At 35.6% G+C, this 14,787-nt stretch overlaps 1 protein-coding gene across 2 annotated transcripts in view; it reads right to left on the reverse strand.

Annotated features, from left to right (window-relative positions):
• The window catches only part of spag5 (sperm associated antigen 5), a 34,798-nt gene that overhangs the window by 16,278 nt on the left and 3,733 nt on the right, over nt 1-14,787 (reverse strand). For both annotated transcript variants that reach the window (XM_077232318.1, XM_077232319.1), the window contains exons 5-11: nt 14,580-14,769; nt 1,768-1,884; nt 1,591-1,683; nt 1,404-1,517; nt 1,168-1,287; nt 313-405; nt 83-217 (exon numbers count right to left, since the gene is read on the reverse strand). In XM_077232318.1, coding sequence (XP_077088433.1) covers nt 83-217; nt 313-405; nt 1,168-1,287; nt 1,404-1,517; nt 1,591-1,683; nt 1,768-1,884; nt 14,580-14,769 — 862 coding nt within the window. The remainder of the gene's footprint in view (nt 1-82; nt 218-312; nt 406-1,167; nt 1,288-1,403; nt 1,518-1,590; nt 1,684-1,767; nt 1,885-14,579; nt 14,770-14,787) is intronic.

Raw genomic sequence — 14,787 nt, forward strand, 5'->3', positions numbered from 1 at the left:
TTTAAGGTTTAACAGACATGGAACGGAGTATGAAAAAAATACTGATAGAACTTTCGTTTCATTTCAGTGGTAAATGCCTAACCAGGTTTCTCTCTTCCATGGCTCTGTCTCTCATTGCCAGATGCTGCTTGCTGTGCTCCACGGCGGTGGTAGTCCTCTGATGGAGCCGGTGAAGCACTGGGTTTATCCTCTGAACCAGCTCTTGAGCCTTTCTCAGCTTACCATGGAGGAAAGGAGGCAAATTTGTTACTTTGCTATTTAAAGGTTGAGTTAGTCTTTGCATGTCATTTTCATTTTAATGAAAAGTCTTACCTCCGCTAACAAGCTCATGTCATCTTCAAGCTTCCTTCTCAAATGGACATTCGCTGCACTGATGGATTCCATGTAGGACTTGCTCAGATCAACCTTAGTTTACACAATTTACATTCAGAATACAAGATGACACAAATTCAACCACGCATTATGCAAAACAATCATGCCAAGACTGTCTGTAATCACTCTTTCCCCGCCAGATTTTCCATAATTTATGACAACGCTTCCCCGCTTTCACTGTTATACGGTAGGGGGCGCTATTACGCATTTTCTGAAATAGTACAGAATCTCTGGATCCAAAAACAAGCAAAGACGTGTCAGAAACAAGTGAAGATTTCTTACGCACATGTAAGCTAACGTGACCATAAAACATTTAACATATAAATCAAAACGTTACCGAATGAAATGTCAAACCCATGAAGAGGTACACAACTGTGCAAGTTTTAGGACTGTTGATGGACTTGATCTACTCCATCTATGTTTTGAATCCAATCCGGACTAAGTCTTTGAGAAAAACGCAATTAATCAGCTTTTTGTTCAAAATGTTTTATGAAACGTACCCACATTCAAGCGTTGATAAAAAAAAGAATGCATTCTTTTAAGCAGAGACTCTGTTCTTTTTTTTGTTATATTGTATGTTCAGACATTCATACAACAAAATATTCTGGGGAGTGGGGACCATGAAAATTTTGTGAAATTGATTTTTTTTTTTTAAATAACGCTGGAGTAGGCTGGCAAAAAAATTGTAAAATACATAAAAACACTGGCGGGGAAAGAGTTAAGCTAATGGGAACATTATATTTTCATATAAATTGCATATAAATTGAGGCAGTGATGCAAGCAATATGAGCAGACCAGTGATGGGTAGGCCAGTTTGAGGCCTGACATCAGTTCCTGGTGAGACCCAATAGTGTGCTCTAGTTCGGCCACCAGAGCAATATGGTAATTCCTCAGCTGCTGCGTTACACTGAAGGCCTGACAAACAAAAACAATTGAACAGGACAAGAGGATAGGATAAGATCAACAGCTTATTCATCAAAAAAAATCTTGTGTTCTTAAGCTTCAGCAAAACCAATAAAATGTCATCTCACCGCTTCCTTCTCCATTAGAGCAGCATCCATGCGTTGTCTCGTGTCTTTCATCTTCTGCTCCATTCTATGGAGCGTTTCCTTGTACCTCCCATAAAGAGACTTCATCTGACTGGCCTACATAACACAGCCTTATTATTATGAGCTGTGAGTCCTTGGCAAATATCTTCTATGAAGCTCTTTGACTTACCTGTTTAGATAAAGTTTCCTGATCAACATTAACAGTATTTCCAATCTGTTTCATTTTGAAGATGGCATTCTCTGTGCTTGACTTAAATGAATTCTGTAGAAGAATTATAACATTTTAAGCATTTTAGTTTTTAGATGCAAGTAGTGTAGCTTTGAAAAATTAAGAGAAATGTCTCACCATCCCAACCCGCATCGATTGAATGCTGTTAAATAAACTTTGAAGAACCTCCTGATCATGCTCAAGACTCTGAATTCTCTCCAGTGCTGTACCATACAAATCTCTGTATGTCCCATTCTGGCAAATTAAGACAAGATAAAGAAAAATCAAAACAAGACATATTCAGAGTCTTGTTCATCATTGTGTCCGTGTTTTAGTCGCTGACTTTAGCTAGCTTCTTTGCACGAAGAACAACATAGTGACAAAATGCGTTTATCCGTTTAGGGCTCCTGTAGAAACATGGTGGCGCCAAATGGGTATTTCAATGTAAGGGGACCCGCGATGTATGTAGATAGAAACGGCTCAGTCTATGGCAGGGGTGCCAAATTCAAACTCAGTAAGGGCCATGCTGAGGGTTGTGAATAAAATCAGGGACGGGATATATATTTAGATGATTTTTCATTTATTGAAATATAAGTGTATATTAGGCTAACTGTATAAAAAAAACTCTCAATTCATTAAACCACATTATCATAACAAGGTTTTATTTTTTTAATTTTGAATTGTAACACATTTTTACATATTTCACAAAACATGTGTCACAGGAGGCCATTTTTTATTTATCAAAACAAGAAATAAGGTCTCTGACCAGCATAACTGCATAAACAGTACTTTAAAACAGTACTTTGAAAATAATTTTAATTTCATAAAAACTCTTTGATAAAGCAAAACATTCAACAAATGGTAGATAATTATAGATAAATGAATAGATAAATTACATCTGAAAATTTTATTATTTGGCTTATTTTAGTAGCTCTTACTTTAAAAAGACAATTAGAACTTGAAGTGCAAACCTAAGCAAATTAGGCTCTTCTTTTTTTAACTCTTACTAGACACTGCATCTTTTCTTAGAAACGATCTCATCTATTGTAGGGTTAATGTCCTTTACCATGGCCACTTTCATTACCGAGATCAAATGCTTGTCCGTGAGGCGCGATCTGTGAGATGTCTTAGTCAACTTCATTATGGAGAACATCTGCTCACATGAGTAGGTGCTTCCGAACATAGACATAATGAGTGCAGCGTTAAGGCAAAGCTGTGGCATTGATTCAGGGAGTAGAGGTGCAAACTCAGCTGCCCCAACTGACTCGTACCAGCTCTTTAGATGAGTGTTACATTGCGCCTGAGCACTTACAGTTGGAACTCATCGAATTGCAGTGTCAACGTCAACTGCAAATGGATTTACGAACAGGTCAAGGTTGAATTTCTGTCTTTCAAAATCAGTAAATCTCTGGCAGAATTCCACTTTCCGAACACAGTTGAAAGACCTTAATCGTAGCTACACCCCCCCCCCCCCCTCCCTCTCATTTAATAACAGCATTAATCTGCTAATAATTCAACTGCCCGTCATCAATTATTCCTTACTTATTGCCGTATTCTCTGATAAAATTAGCGAGTTGAGTGAAGCGCGACAGCACCCCTGCGTCTCAATGTTGTAATTGTCATAGACGTAAATTTAAACAGCGCACGGGCCACATTAAATTGATCACCAGAATATTTTGGCGGGCCTGATTAAAAGTCGTGGCGGGCCGTGTTTGGCCCGCGGGCCTTGTAATTGACACATGTGGTCTATGGTAATAAAAGCTTAACAGTTCATTATGTAAGGTCTATATACACCTCTGAAATTATAGTTATGTATATGATATTGCATTTCTGTCAACAGATCCTCCTAAAGATTACACAATGCACCTTTAAGATATATGAATATGCTTTTAAGTTTTTCTTGCCTCATGGGTTTACATTATCTTAACAAGCAAAGCAATTCAACATTACATAAAATATTTGGGCAACAGATTATCACAAATGTTTTATGTTTATTGAAAATGTACAAGCCCTATTCGGACGTTAATGATTTCTCATGTGGACGTCTGTAAAAAATAAATTTGCATCATGCATGGCACCTCAGTGATAAAACTCATGCATTCGGATGACGATTTATAGACTGTGGAAGAGCGAGTTTTGTAAGTCCATGAACTAGCTGCTCACGTGGTCAGTCACATGACTGTCTGCTGTAAATAAAATGTCATATGCTTGGAATAATACGAATAAATTTGTATTTTATTTAATAAAATAATGTCTGCTGTAAATAAAATGTCATACGCTTGGTAGTGTTACAAATTTATTAAATGTCTAATTTAGGTACAACAGAAAGTTCACACAAGTGTTTTACCATTTGGAGGTATAGATGACTCAAGAACAGCTGGGCTTCGTTTCTCTTTGATAATGCAGGTCGGAGGAATCTCCGGGAACAGGCTTTTATTGACCTACTTTGTTTTCAGAGGCTCTGAGTTACACTGTCATGCTGATCTCTATCTCCATGTAAAAATCCCTCCCCCTTGAAAGCTATAAAACACTGTTTAGCTATTGAGTTAGACTTGACTTGGGTAAGATTTTGGACGAAGCAGACTACAGCAAATAAAGAATCCTGCTTAAAAGATAGCCACAAGTCTCCTGGTTTTCGCTTCTGAGTTTTTCTACACTTAAGAAGAAGGTACAACACTTGGAATAATACGAATAAATTTGTATTTTATTTAATAAAATAATGTATCATTTAATTATTTAATTCTCATTTATAAAAATAGGAAGCTAGACGCAGGTATGCAATATTCGAAATGGTTCTTATATTCTTGCATTTTCTCAAAAGGATGTAATTTAAAAAAAAATGGAAATAAGCAGAAACAAGTTAATGCAGCCTCTTGAGGTTAAAATAAAGATGCATGGTTTGTATTTTTTATCTTGTGCATAATTGCAAAATATGTTCCAATTTTAAAATATGTAGGCTGTCACAATAATGGCCCGTTTCAAATGTTAACATGCTTGGATGTACAATTATATTTCTGGATTCGGAGGTCAATAAAAATCACAGACCAACCACTGTAAATGATGAAAATACCGTACGACCCCATGAGAAACCATTACCGTCCGAATAGGGCTATTGACTGAACATATTTGGGCTCGGTGTAAGCACTGAAAACATATCACAACAACATAATGCAGATCATTATAAAACATTCCAAATATCTTGAAACTTGCATTTTCCAGGCATCACGTTTAAGCGGTTTCAGCCTATTTTTGCAATGTTCAATGGTGTGTCTGTGAAACGTTGAGGTACCATTGTAGAAGTTTCGTGCGCGCGTGAAGTCATTGCAACGTACAACACAAAGCGCCTCACGCAGGAAACACTTAACATAATGCATAAATGCACTTAACTAAGGTAAATCAAACAAGCTATCATGCACAAGCCAAGAAGTGTTGGCGAAATAACACATTAGCGGACCGGAGGGAATAAAATGGCATTTTTTCCAGAAAACTTATTGCACAAACTAAATTCAAGCACTTTCAAGGACCTGTATCTATGAATGTTTATTTTCAAAAACTTTCCAGGGCCTTTGAAATATTTCAGATTCACAAACTTTCAAGGATTTCAAGGACCCGTGGGAACCCTGAAATAAATACATAAAACATGATCAACTTAATGTTTTAAAATGTAATAGATCTGCACGATTAATTGTTAAAAGATTGCGATCTTATTCTTAAATGACAACGATTTGGCTAGGTCTACTAACCCTTTGACAAATACGATCACAGCTGAACATTCAAATCTACGTTGGCGCTGTCGCCGACCAGGAGAGAGCAGTTGTCATGTATAGGTATGAAACGGCTTCACAAACAATCTTTTTCAACCACACAGTCTCATTATTTCTGTAACAATGATTCAAATTATCATATTCGGATAAAAGTTTATAGCTCGGATATAAACACTGATTATGGCAAGCCGTTTTAACATTTAATCCTTAAAACCTACTAGTATCCATTTTCATGCAACTAGTACTTATTTTTTTAGATACTATTATCTATTCCATTAAGTACTAGTACTTATTCATTTTGCTACTAGTGCTTATTCGTTAGGTACTAGTACTAGGCCTGTCACGATAACAAATTCTGCTGGACGATAAATTATCCAAGAAATTATTGCGATAAACGATAATATTGATAATAAACGATAATATTGTCGTTCTGAGACCATTTTCATCTAAAATAATGATAAATGGCATAATAATGCAGGAACACCTTTTCAAAGATCAATAAACTTTTATTTCTAAAGACTATTTAAATGAACAAAACTACAAAAAACACTAAAAGCAATGGACTCTCAGTCTCTGTTAACAAAAAATGCGTGACACTGAGAATCATATGCATCATGTACTGTGTGATCTCAGTACGTGCACTAGTTTGTGTGTGTGTGTGCTCGCGTCTCATATGAGTATGTGCGCTGGTTTGTGTGTGTGTGTGTGTGTGTGTGTGTGTGTGTGTGTGTGTGTGTGTGTGTGTGTGTGTGTGTGTGTGTGTGTGTGTGTGTGTGTGTGTGTGTGTGTGCTCGCGTCTCATATGAGTATGTGCGCTAGTTTGTGTGTGTGTGCTCGCGTCTCATATCAGTTTATGCGTGGAGAGTTTGTGTGCGCGCGCGCGTCTGATGAGTGTGTGCGAGTTTGTGTTTGTGCGCGCGTGTCTCATTATGTGCGTGGAGAGTTTGTGTGTGCGCGCATCTCGTATGTGTAGAGTTTGCGTGCGTGAGCGACTTTAGGTGCGTCGTTGTGCATTTCATATGTATTTGTTTGAGCATTCAGCAGTATACATGTATGTTTGACTACTTAGTATATGTGTATGCAAGTGTTTAATATATTTGTGCGTGAATGAAGTTTGATTTAAGCCCTAGACGGCGCCTCATATGAGGGTGAGAGAGCGCGAGATAGAAAGAGAGGGACGAGCGAGATGTAGTGCTTGCACTATGGCGCTCTGCAATCAAATAGATTGTAAATGGGCTCAGTAAAAAAATAAATAAATAATAATTTAAAAAAAAAATTGAAAATCAATGTGTGGCGGTCAGCGTTGATATTGTCATCCAGTCTCTTTGGAGTCTCAGTCTCTCTTTTAGAGAGAGAGAGAGACGAGGCAAACAAACAAGCATGCAAATGAAAATTATCGTGGCCGGAAAATTATCGAGCTCATTTTTTTTATTGTGCGATTAATTGATTTATTGATTATCGCGACAGGCCTAACTAGTACCTTTTTAAAGATACTAGTACTTATTCATTAGATACTAGTTCTTATTTTTTAGATACTAGTAATTATTCCAATAGTGTCTAGTATTTAATTATACCCAACTTAAGAAAAAATAGAACTAGTTCTTTTTTTTTTAATTACTAGTAACATTTTAGATCAAAGATATCCTTACCTTAATAGATGCTAGTACTATTTAAATAATCAGTATGCAAATAATATGTTGAATGATGACACATGAAACGGACTGAATTGCAGGAGGCAGTTTTTATGATAATAGCCTACCTTTTTAATTGGGCCGCTGTACGTGAGTTGTATCGTTCAGTTTCGTTCCGACAAACGGGGCACTACATTTTCTTTTGCTCAATATGTTCAACGTTAATAAAAGGTATCCAAGCAAAAATTTCTCCACGCATTATCCTGCAGTTAATGAGAAAAGTGTAATTTATTGGCGCACTATATTGACTGCGTATTGAGACATATAAAACTGTTTAGCTAGATTTTCAACCAATCAGCATCGAAAATGTAAGTAGGTCAGAGCCAAAATCAAGCCAATATCACTACGCACATGTAAACATGGAGGAGGACGTAAGCAGCGCATCTTCATCTGATAGCGGCGATCAAGCTCGATTAACACTCGTAAAGTGTATTCATGTCTGAAAAGATGGTGGGAAAGGTTTACTGACTTTTACTGACTCCGATGGGAAAAAAAAAAAATCAAGCAATGTGCGAAGGAATGGCTCAAAACGCCGGACTCTACTGAGGTAAAGTTAGCTATTGATCCCATGCTGCAGGTAAGTTACTTTCATATATGAATATTTTTTCATTATTTTTGGGTGATGCTAATTTACAAACTTTTGTCAAATCAGAATCCCGATAAAAACATTGACATGATGAGAGACGTTGTTCTCCGTTGCTTGATCTGTTATCCGGGTGAAAAAGAGGATGACCTCATCCAAGAGTACAATGTGACTAGAATTAGCCTATTCTATACAATTATGGTGTTTTGAGAAATGTATTTGTACATAGTTTTTATTTATAAAAATAGAAATGCAACTTAAACAATCTTTTTTACAATTAAATTATATAAAGCTAATGTGAAAATATTTAACACAAAATAGATTTTTGTCAGCCACTATATGAAAAAAGGTAACACTTTATTTTGATGGTCCACTTTAGACATTCTACTGACTATAAATAACTGCAACTACATGTTTACTTAATCTATTAACCCTAACCTAGCAGTCTACTAATACTCTGAGTTAGTTGACATGTAGTTACTTACAGTTAATAGAATGTCTATAGAGGACCATCGAAATTGAATCCCCCCCTCCCAACATTTATTTCATTTTTTATTTCTGAATACACCCTCTGTCGTTGGTGAAACTGTATTTATGTTATTGTGAAAGTCTTTGTGGTCCACTGAAACATAATATTTTTATGTTTCAGTGATTACAAAGAAAATTAACTATAATGGTTTACTTGTAGTTGTCTCAGCATTTTAAGCTGTTACAAGAAATTTTTACAACCGTACACAAATCAACTTTATAATTATGGACAGACTTTTAATGAGACAGAGAAGATAAAAAATACATCTTTAGTGTTTGTTTTACAGTGTGACAATGGAGATATCCTGCAGGACATAATGAAAATTGCCATCTACTACCCGAAAGAACTGAGGCACACTTTTGAGGCCTTTCAGAAGCTCTTCTTGAAACTGGATGTTTGCAAGTTTTCCCCGAAATGACTAACACTTAAAGGGTTAGTTCACCCAAAAATGAAAATTCTGTCAGTATTTACTCACCCTCATGTTGTTCCAATCCCGTAATACCTTCGTTCATCTTCGGAACACGAATTAAGCTGGATCACTCCTCCATACGCAAAAACCCCCCAAAATAACGACTTTATTTCAACTATTCATTTCCTTCTCTGTGGGCCTCGAGTCAGTTCACTGGTGATATAGCGTAAGCTTCTGTTGTTGTACGTCACACGCATCACACACATGACCAGCGTCGGCCAATAGTAAGTCTACGTGTGACGTAGCTCTACGCTATTACACTACGTTAACTGACTAGAGGCCCACAGAGAAGGAAGTGAATAGTTGAAATAAAGTCGTTTTTTTTTTTTTTTCACACAAAAAGTATTCTCGTCGCTTGATAAACTTAAGATTGAGCCACTGTAGTCACTTGGACTATTTTAACGATATCTTTAATGACCTTGAGGCTGGCAAGTTTCAATCCCTGAAGAAGCCTATGGAGGAGTATGGAGGAATGATCCAGCTCTCAGATTTAATCAAAAATATCTTAATTAGTGTTCCGAAGATGAACGGCGTAGGGCTGCAGCTATCGATTCTTTTTGTAATCGATTAATCTAGCACTTAATCGATCGATTAATCGGATATTTTTGTGTGTGTGTGTTTTATTAACAGAATAGTTATATTTAAACTTGTGTCTATTTCAGTTAAAGCTGTTATAAGTTATATACTATAAGTTATATAGTATGCAAGTTATAAAGCTATCTCAAATGTGAATTTTCCTTTAAGATGTTATAATATAACCACTCTAAGCATCTAAGCATATTTGTGTATTCTGGTAGTTTAACGCTGAAGAAGAGCTGTAACGTGACTTGTTGTTGAACACGCAGTAAAAGCTGACGCACTTTTTGTTCCGCGCGTTTTAACTGAAAAATGAGTACTCCGAATCTTTATTAAAAACCAACAGGCTGGGGACTTTAATTTTTTTGTTGTTGTCTGTAACTATTTGGCAGACGTGAAATACAAACAAGGTCTCGCAAAGACTGCAATACAATATTTGTTCCTCCATCATGTCCCGGTGTGTACAGTGAATGCATGCCGAATTTATTGTTGCGTGGCTACATAAAAGTTTAAGCATATGTGATGCATTGCTGCAATTGGTCTGACTGGCGTGTGTGTGTGTGTGTGTGTGTGTGTGTGTGTGTGTGTGTGTGTGTGTGTGTGTGTGTGTGTGTGTGTGTGTGTGAAGGGGTTCTTTTTTAGGCTATACTCTCTTGCAATGGAACGTGATAGTTACGTTTACTACTTAAAAATGTCATCAAAGCTAAAAATCATATCTAGTCAAACCGCATCACGACATCGCTACAAATACAGTATGTGATTAAAATCAGCGAACATCAATAGGCTTAGACTACGTTGCCTTGTTTCAGCGAGTTAAGTGTATTAAGTGAATTAAGTGTAATGATCCCACACTTTAGACAATTTTTCCGTTTATTTACATATTTATTCTCCGCCATCGCGCCAACTAAATTCAAAATATATGCTTCCTGAACAGGTCCGTGTGAATAAACGGTCCGTGTGAAACAATCAAATCCCTGCGCCGCGCGTATAGTGCGCGTCATAGGAATTTAACGAGGCTTCGAGGCAGAGTTTTTGCCTCGAGGAATTTTTGTAATCGAGTAACTCGAGGAATCGTTTCAGCCCTAGAACGAAGGTCTTACGGGGTTGAACAACATGAGGGTGAGTAATTACTGACAGAATTTTCATTTTTGGGTGATATGTCCCTTTAAAAACAAACTCCTGACTTAGATTGAGACAATGCATTATGACCAAGTTCTCCTGAAAAAAAAAACTAAATTGATTGATGAACGTTTAATATTGTTCTACATACAAGCTTTCAGCAAGTACAAATTATTTTATATGTTTTGCTACAAGTTATTCACAAGTTTTAGTCAAGAATGTGACTTTTCCAACAGAAATTTGTATGCACATGTTTTTGTGTAACAAAATGATCTTTCTCAATTACATGGAAAATGTTACCATTTATTTGCTTTTATTTTGCATATCTTAAAACTGCTGTCTTACATTTTATATAGATTTGTTTTATTTGTGCAAAAAATACAGAATAAAAGCATGTTTGATAAAAAAAGTGCATTATGTATTCATTATTATCTTAACCTGAAAAAAGCAGTAAATGTTTTAATTAAGTAAATTTCATTAATACAAATTAGTAAATTCTGCTTGATTTATTTGTGAGACAACTTAAATTAAAAAAGCACATTCCACTAATAATATTAAATTCATCATGTGCCATTGACTAAACTTTATTTTATAAATAACTAAATTTTACATAACTTATTCAGGTAGATTTCACTAAAAAAACCAACCTTAATATCTAACATTGTTACCATAATTCTTTTAAGTAGATAGCATGTAATATTTTTTACAGTGTACATGTAGTGCAATTACTGCTCGTGTATGCAAATTGAAAATTTACCATTAAATGTGTTATTTTGAAAAGTGTTTTTTATATATTATATTTTTGCTTAATTCTATCTGTTATTCAGATTTTACCTCAAATATTACCTTTGAATTGGAACAACATAAATAAGTAATTGGGATGTTAATGCTACAGTAGAAGTTTTCTTGATAATCTTATCATGTTTACTGTGTCTAGATAGCATCTTCAGGTATATCACACATTTCAAACTGGTTTATTTTGTACTTCAAGTGGTAATTCGGCTTTTTTGGGTTTATATGATAAACAGGTTTGAAAGTGAAAAATTCCCTATGTTTTCCCTTTTTTCCAAAATGGGCACCTTTAGCATAATTTCTCTCAAAAACTGCAAGGTTGTGAGCGGAGAACTTTTTCCTAAGGAATCTCTATATATGTCTGATGTTAAATATAAAAAAAGTAGGTAGTGCCCCACTTGGTGGAACGAAACCCTATTTCTAGGCCTCTTTTAGGCTACCAACAGCGGCCTAAATGGTATTAGAGTAAAAAATATAGAATGAATAGGCATGTGTAGTGCATATACTCTTATTTTGACATGACTCTCATTCTCAGACGCAGATTAATGTTACGAATTTTTGATTGTAAGGAATTATGAATGCTCACAAAAATCCCAATCTCTGGGTATTGTGGATGTTTGGCTGGTGGGTATGAACCGTTTTTTGGATCTACTTAACTGCCAATAATAAAAATCAAACAACAGTTAGGTCTTTATTACAGCCTACTGTACATTCAAAGCAATAAATGTCATAAAATGTCACCAATTAGCTAGATAAACCAACAAAGCCACGAAAAATCTATCTTATATAGTTGTAGTTAAGCCTGCATTACCATATGAACTCTGATTGGATGGTAGAGTACCGGTATACTCATGTTTATGTAATGATCTGTTAAAAGATGATGTCTCTTAGAATTTTCTTACTAGTTCCTTATGAGGTTGAAGATATCTGCAAATTAATAGATACTAGTAGCTATTCTGTTTTGATATTATCTAATAATTTATGACTAGTAATTATTCCAATATTGACTAGTATCTTTTTAAATATTACAAATAATTATTCATTAGATGCTAGTACTTATTTATGTTATACAATTACTTTTCATTCGATACTACTACCACCTATTTAGGGATGGGTACCGAAATCCAGTAAGCTCGGACGTTATCGGTTCTGCTGTCGGCACTGAAGAAAAGAAGAAAATACACATACTATTTATTATTGCTATGAAGACATAATTTAAAAAAAAAATTATCTCGCCAGGCATTTCTATGTATAATAATAAATATTAAACCATTTGTCTGTGATGCATTTTTGCTATTCGCATTCCACGAGAGAGAGAGAGAGCGAGAGAGAGCGAGAGCGAGAGAGAGCTCTCACGCAGTGCCACAGCGCACACAACACGACATCCCTGCTTAAAGGAGTAGTTCAATTTTTAAAAAACTTTTGCTGATAATTTACTCACCCCCATGTCATCCAAGATGTCCATGTCTTTCTTTCTTCAGTCGAAAAGAAATTAGGGTTTTTGATGAAAACATTCTAGGATTTTTCTCCATAATTATATGGAGAAAAATATAATTCATTTTTATTTTGAAGACCGTTTGGGACTTTGGGTACCAAACGGTCCAAGGCCCAAATGACAGTTGCCCAAATGCAGCTTCCAATGGCCTTAAAAGACACCAGACGATGCATAAGGGTCTTATCTTGCGAAACGATCGGTCATTTCAAAATTAAATAAAAAAGTTTAAGTTTTATAAGCACAAATGCTCGCCTTGCTCTGTTCTGTGATGCAAGTTCGTGACTCTCCAGTTCGAACTCGTTCATCAAAATGAACAAATCTTTTTTCGAGTCATTTCATACGCTGAATGAAAGAAATGACTCGAAAAAAGACTCGTTCAAAATTAACAAATCTTTTTTCGAGTCATTTAGTTCATTCAAGAACGAAATGACTCGAAAAAAGATTAGATGATATTCGTTCATTTTGATGAACGAGTTCGAACAGGAGAGTCACGAACGTGCATCACAGAACAGATCAAGGCAAGCATTTGTGCCTATAAAACTTAAACTTTTTTATTTATTTTTGAAATGACCGATCGTAATATGCAAAAACTTGATTCTCTGACTAATATTTTCACTGTTACTTATAATCTTTTGGTGTGGAAGGATTTTAAGAAATATCTAACTATTCCAAATAAGCTGTCTCTTAAGTCTCCTATCGCACTCAATCCGGATCTTCCCCCACCCATACAGAATTTAGGTCTTCTGACCTGGAGGTTGAGAGGAGTGTTGGAGTCTGGTCATTTATTTGATAATGGTCAATTGTCATCTTTTCATATGCATATATGTGAACATGTATATCCAAAGATTGTAAGATGATATTTGGCTGCACGAGCTGTAATGAGGTACCAGTACGACCATTCAATAGTATAACTGTGTTTCTAACAATGGAAAGCTTAATGCAAATGGGTGGAGTAACCCTTTAAAGGGGAAGCAGTCTAATAAACATGGTGACTGATCCCCATTGAAGTCAATGGCAAAAATTTAAAATGTGTTACTAGTAACAAAAGAATAGTTACTAGTCACTATCGAAATAAGTACTAGTATCTAATGAAAAGGAACTAATATCTAATTAATAAAGGCACTAGAATGTAATTAATAAGTAGTATCTTTTAAAAAGGTACTAGTATCTAAAGAATAGGCACTAGCACTTAATGGAATAGATACTAGTATCTAAAAAATAAGTACTAGTAGCATGAAAATAGATACTAGTAGGTTAAGGATTAAAACAAATCAAACTCATTAAATATTTTTAAATAGACAGCAGCAATTAACATTTTGTTAGAACCTCTAGTAAATTACATGTTATTTTGTTTAGCTGTCTATTCAGAATCGAGCGAGAATCATGATCTGCTTGAAACAAAAAACAGTGGGTCTCATTCATTAATAATTGCATGGATTATTTCGTATTTGTACGCACAGGAGAACTTCTCATGAAAAATCTTTCTAATTCACAACACGCTCGTACGCAGACTACGCACATGAATTTATTTCTAACATCGTGAATTTTAACATAGTGTTGTAGTATTCTAAATGAACGGCAGTCATATCTCAGGTGAAAATTTTTATTTTGACCCCAATCCACAAAATAGTGGATTACTCATACACATTCATGACATTTAATAATTTGGCTTTCATCACTATTTATCTTTGTCGTTCCTCAGAAAAAATATTGACAAAATCCAAACTTTTAACAGGGGAAGTTTCCGCAATTTGGTTGATTTGACATGGAATGACCTCAAAGGTCTATTATCAAAAATGTGGATTTATTTTTTTCCATATATACATATATATACACACATATGTATACATATAGTTTTATTGCCCAGCCAGAAATGTTGGAAACTTGCCATCATACCTGGATACAACGCAAGTTAGATGTTGGGGTTCTTACCTGTCTGAGCTCAGTGTGGTCCGTCTGGATGAGTTTATCTCGGAGATCAGATGGAGAAGTGTCTTTGCTCGGATTATGTGCCCGTGCAGAAGTGAGCTGCTGGGAAAGAACCTCCACCATGATGAGTGTTGAAGTCAATCTCTGCTCCAGCTCTGATCTAGACAAATGCTCCAGATTTCCAGGAGTAAGGCTTCAAAGAAAAAGTCAC

The sequence above is a fragment of the Siphateles boraxobius genome, unplaced genomic scaffold (assembly GCF_051911475.1).
Source record: "Siphateles boraxobius isolate OS27281-9 unplaced genomic scaffold, OSU_SipBor_1 17, whole genome shotgun sequence".
In the NCBI taxonomy this organism is placed as follows: Eukaryota; Metazoa; Chordata; class Actinopteri; order Cypriniformes; family Leuciscidae; genus Siphateles; species Siphateles boraxobius.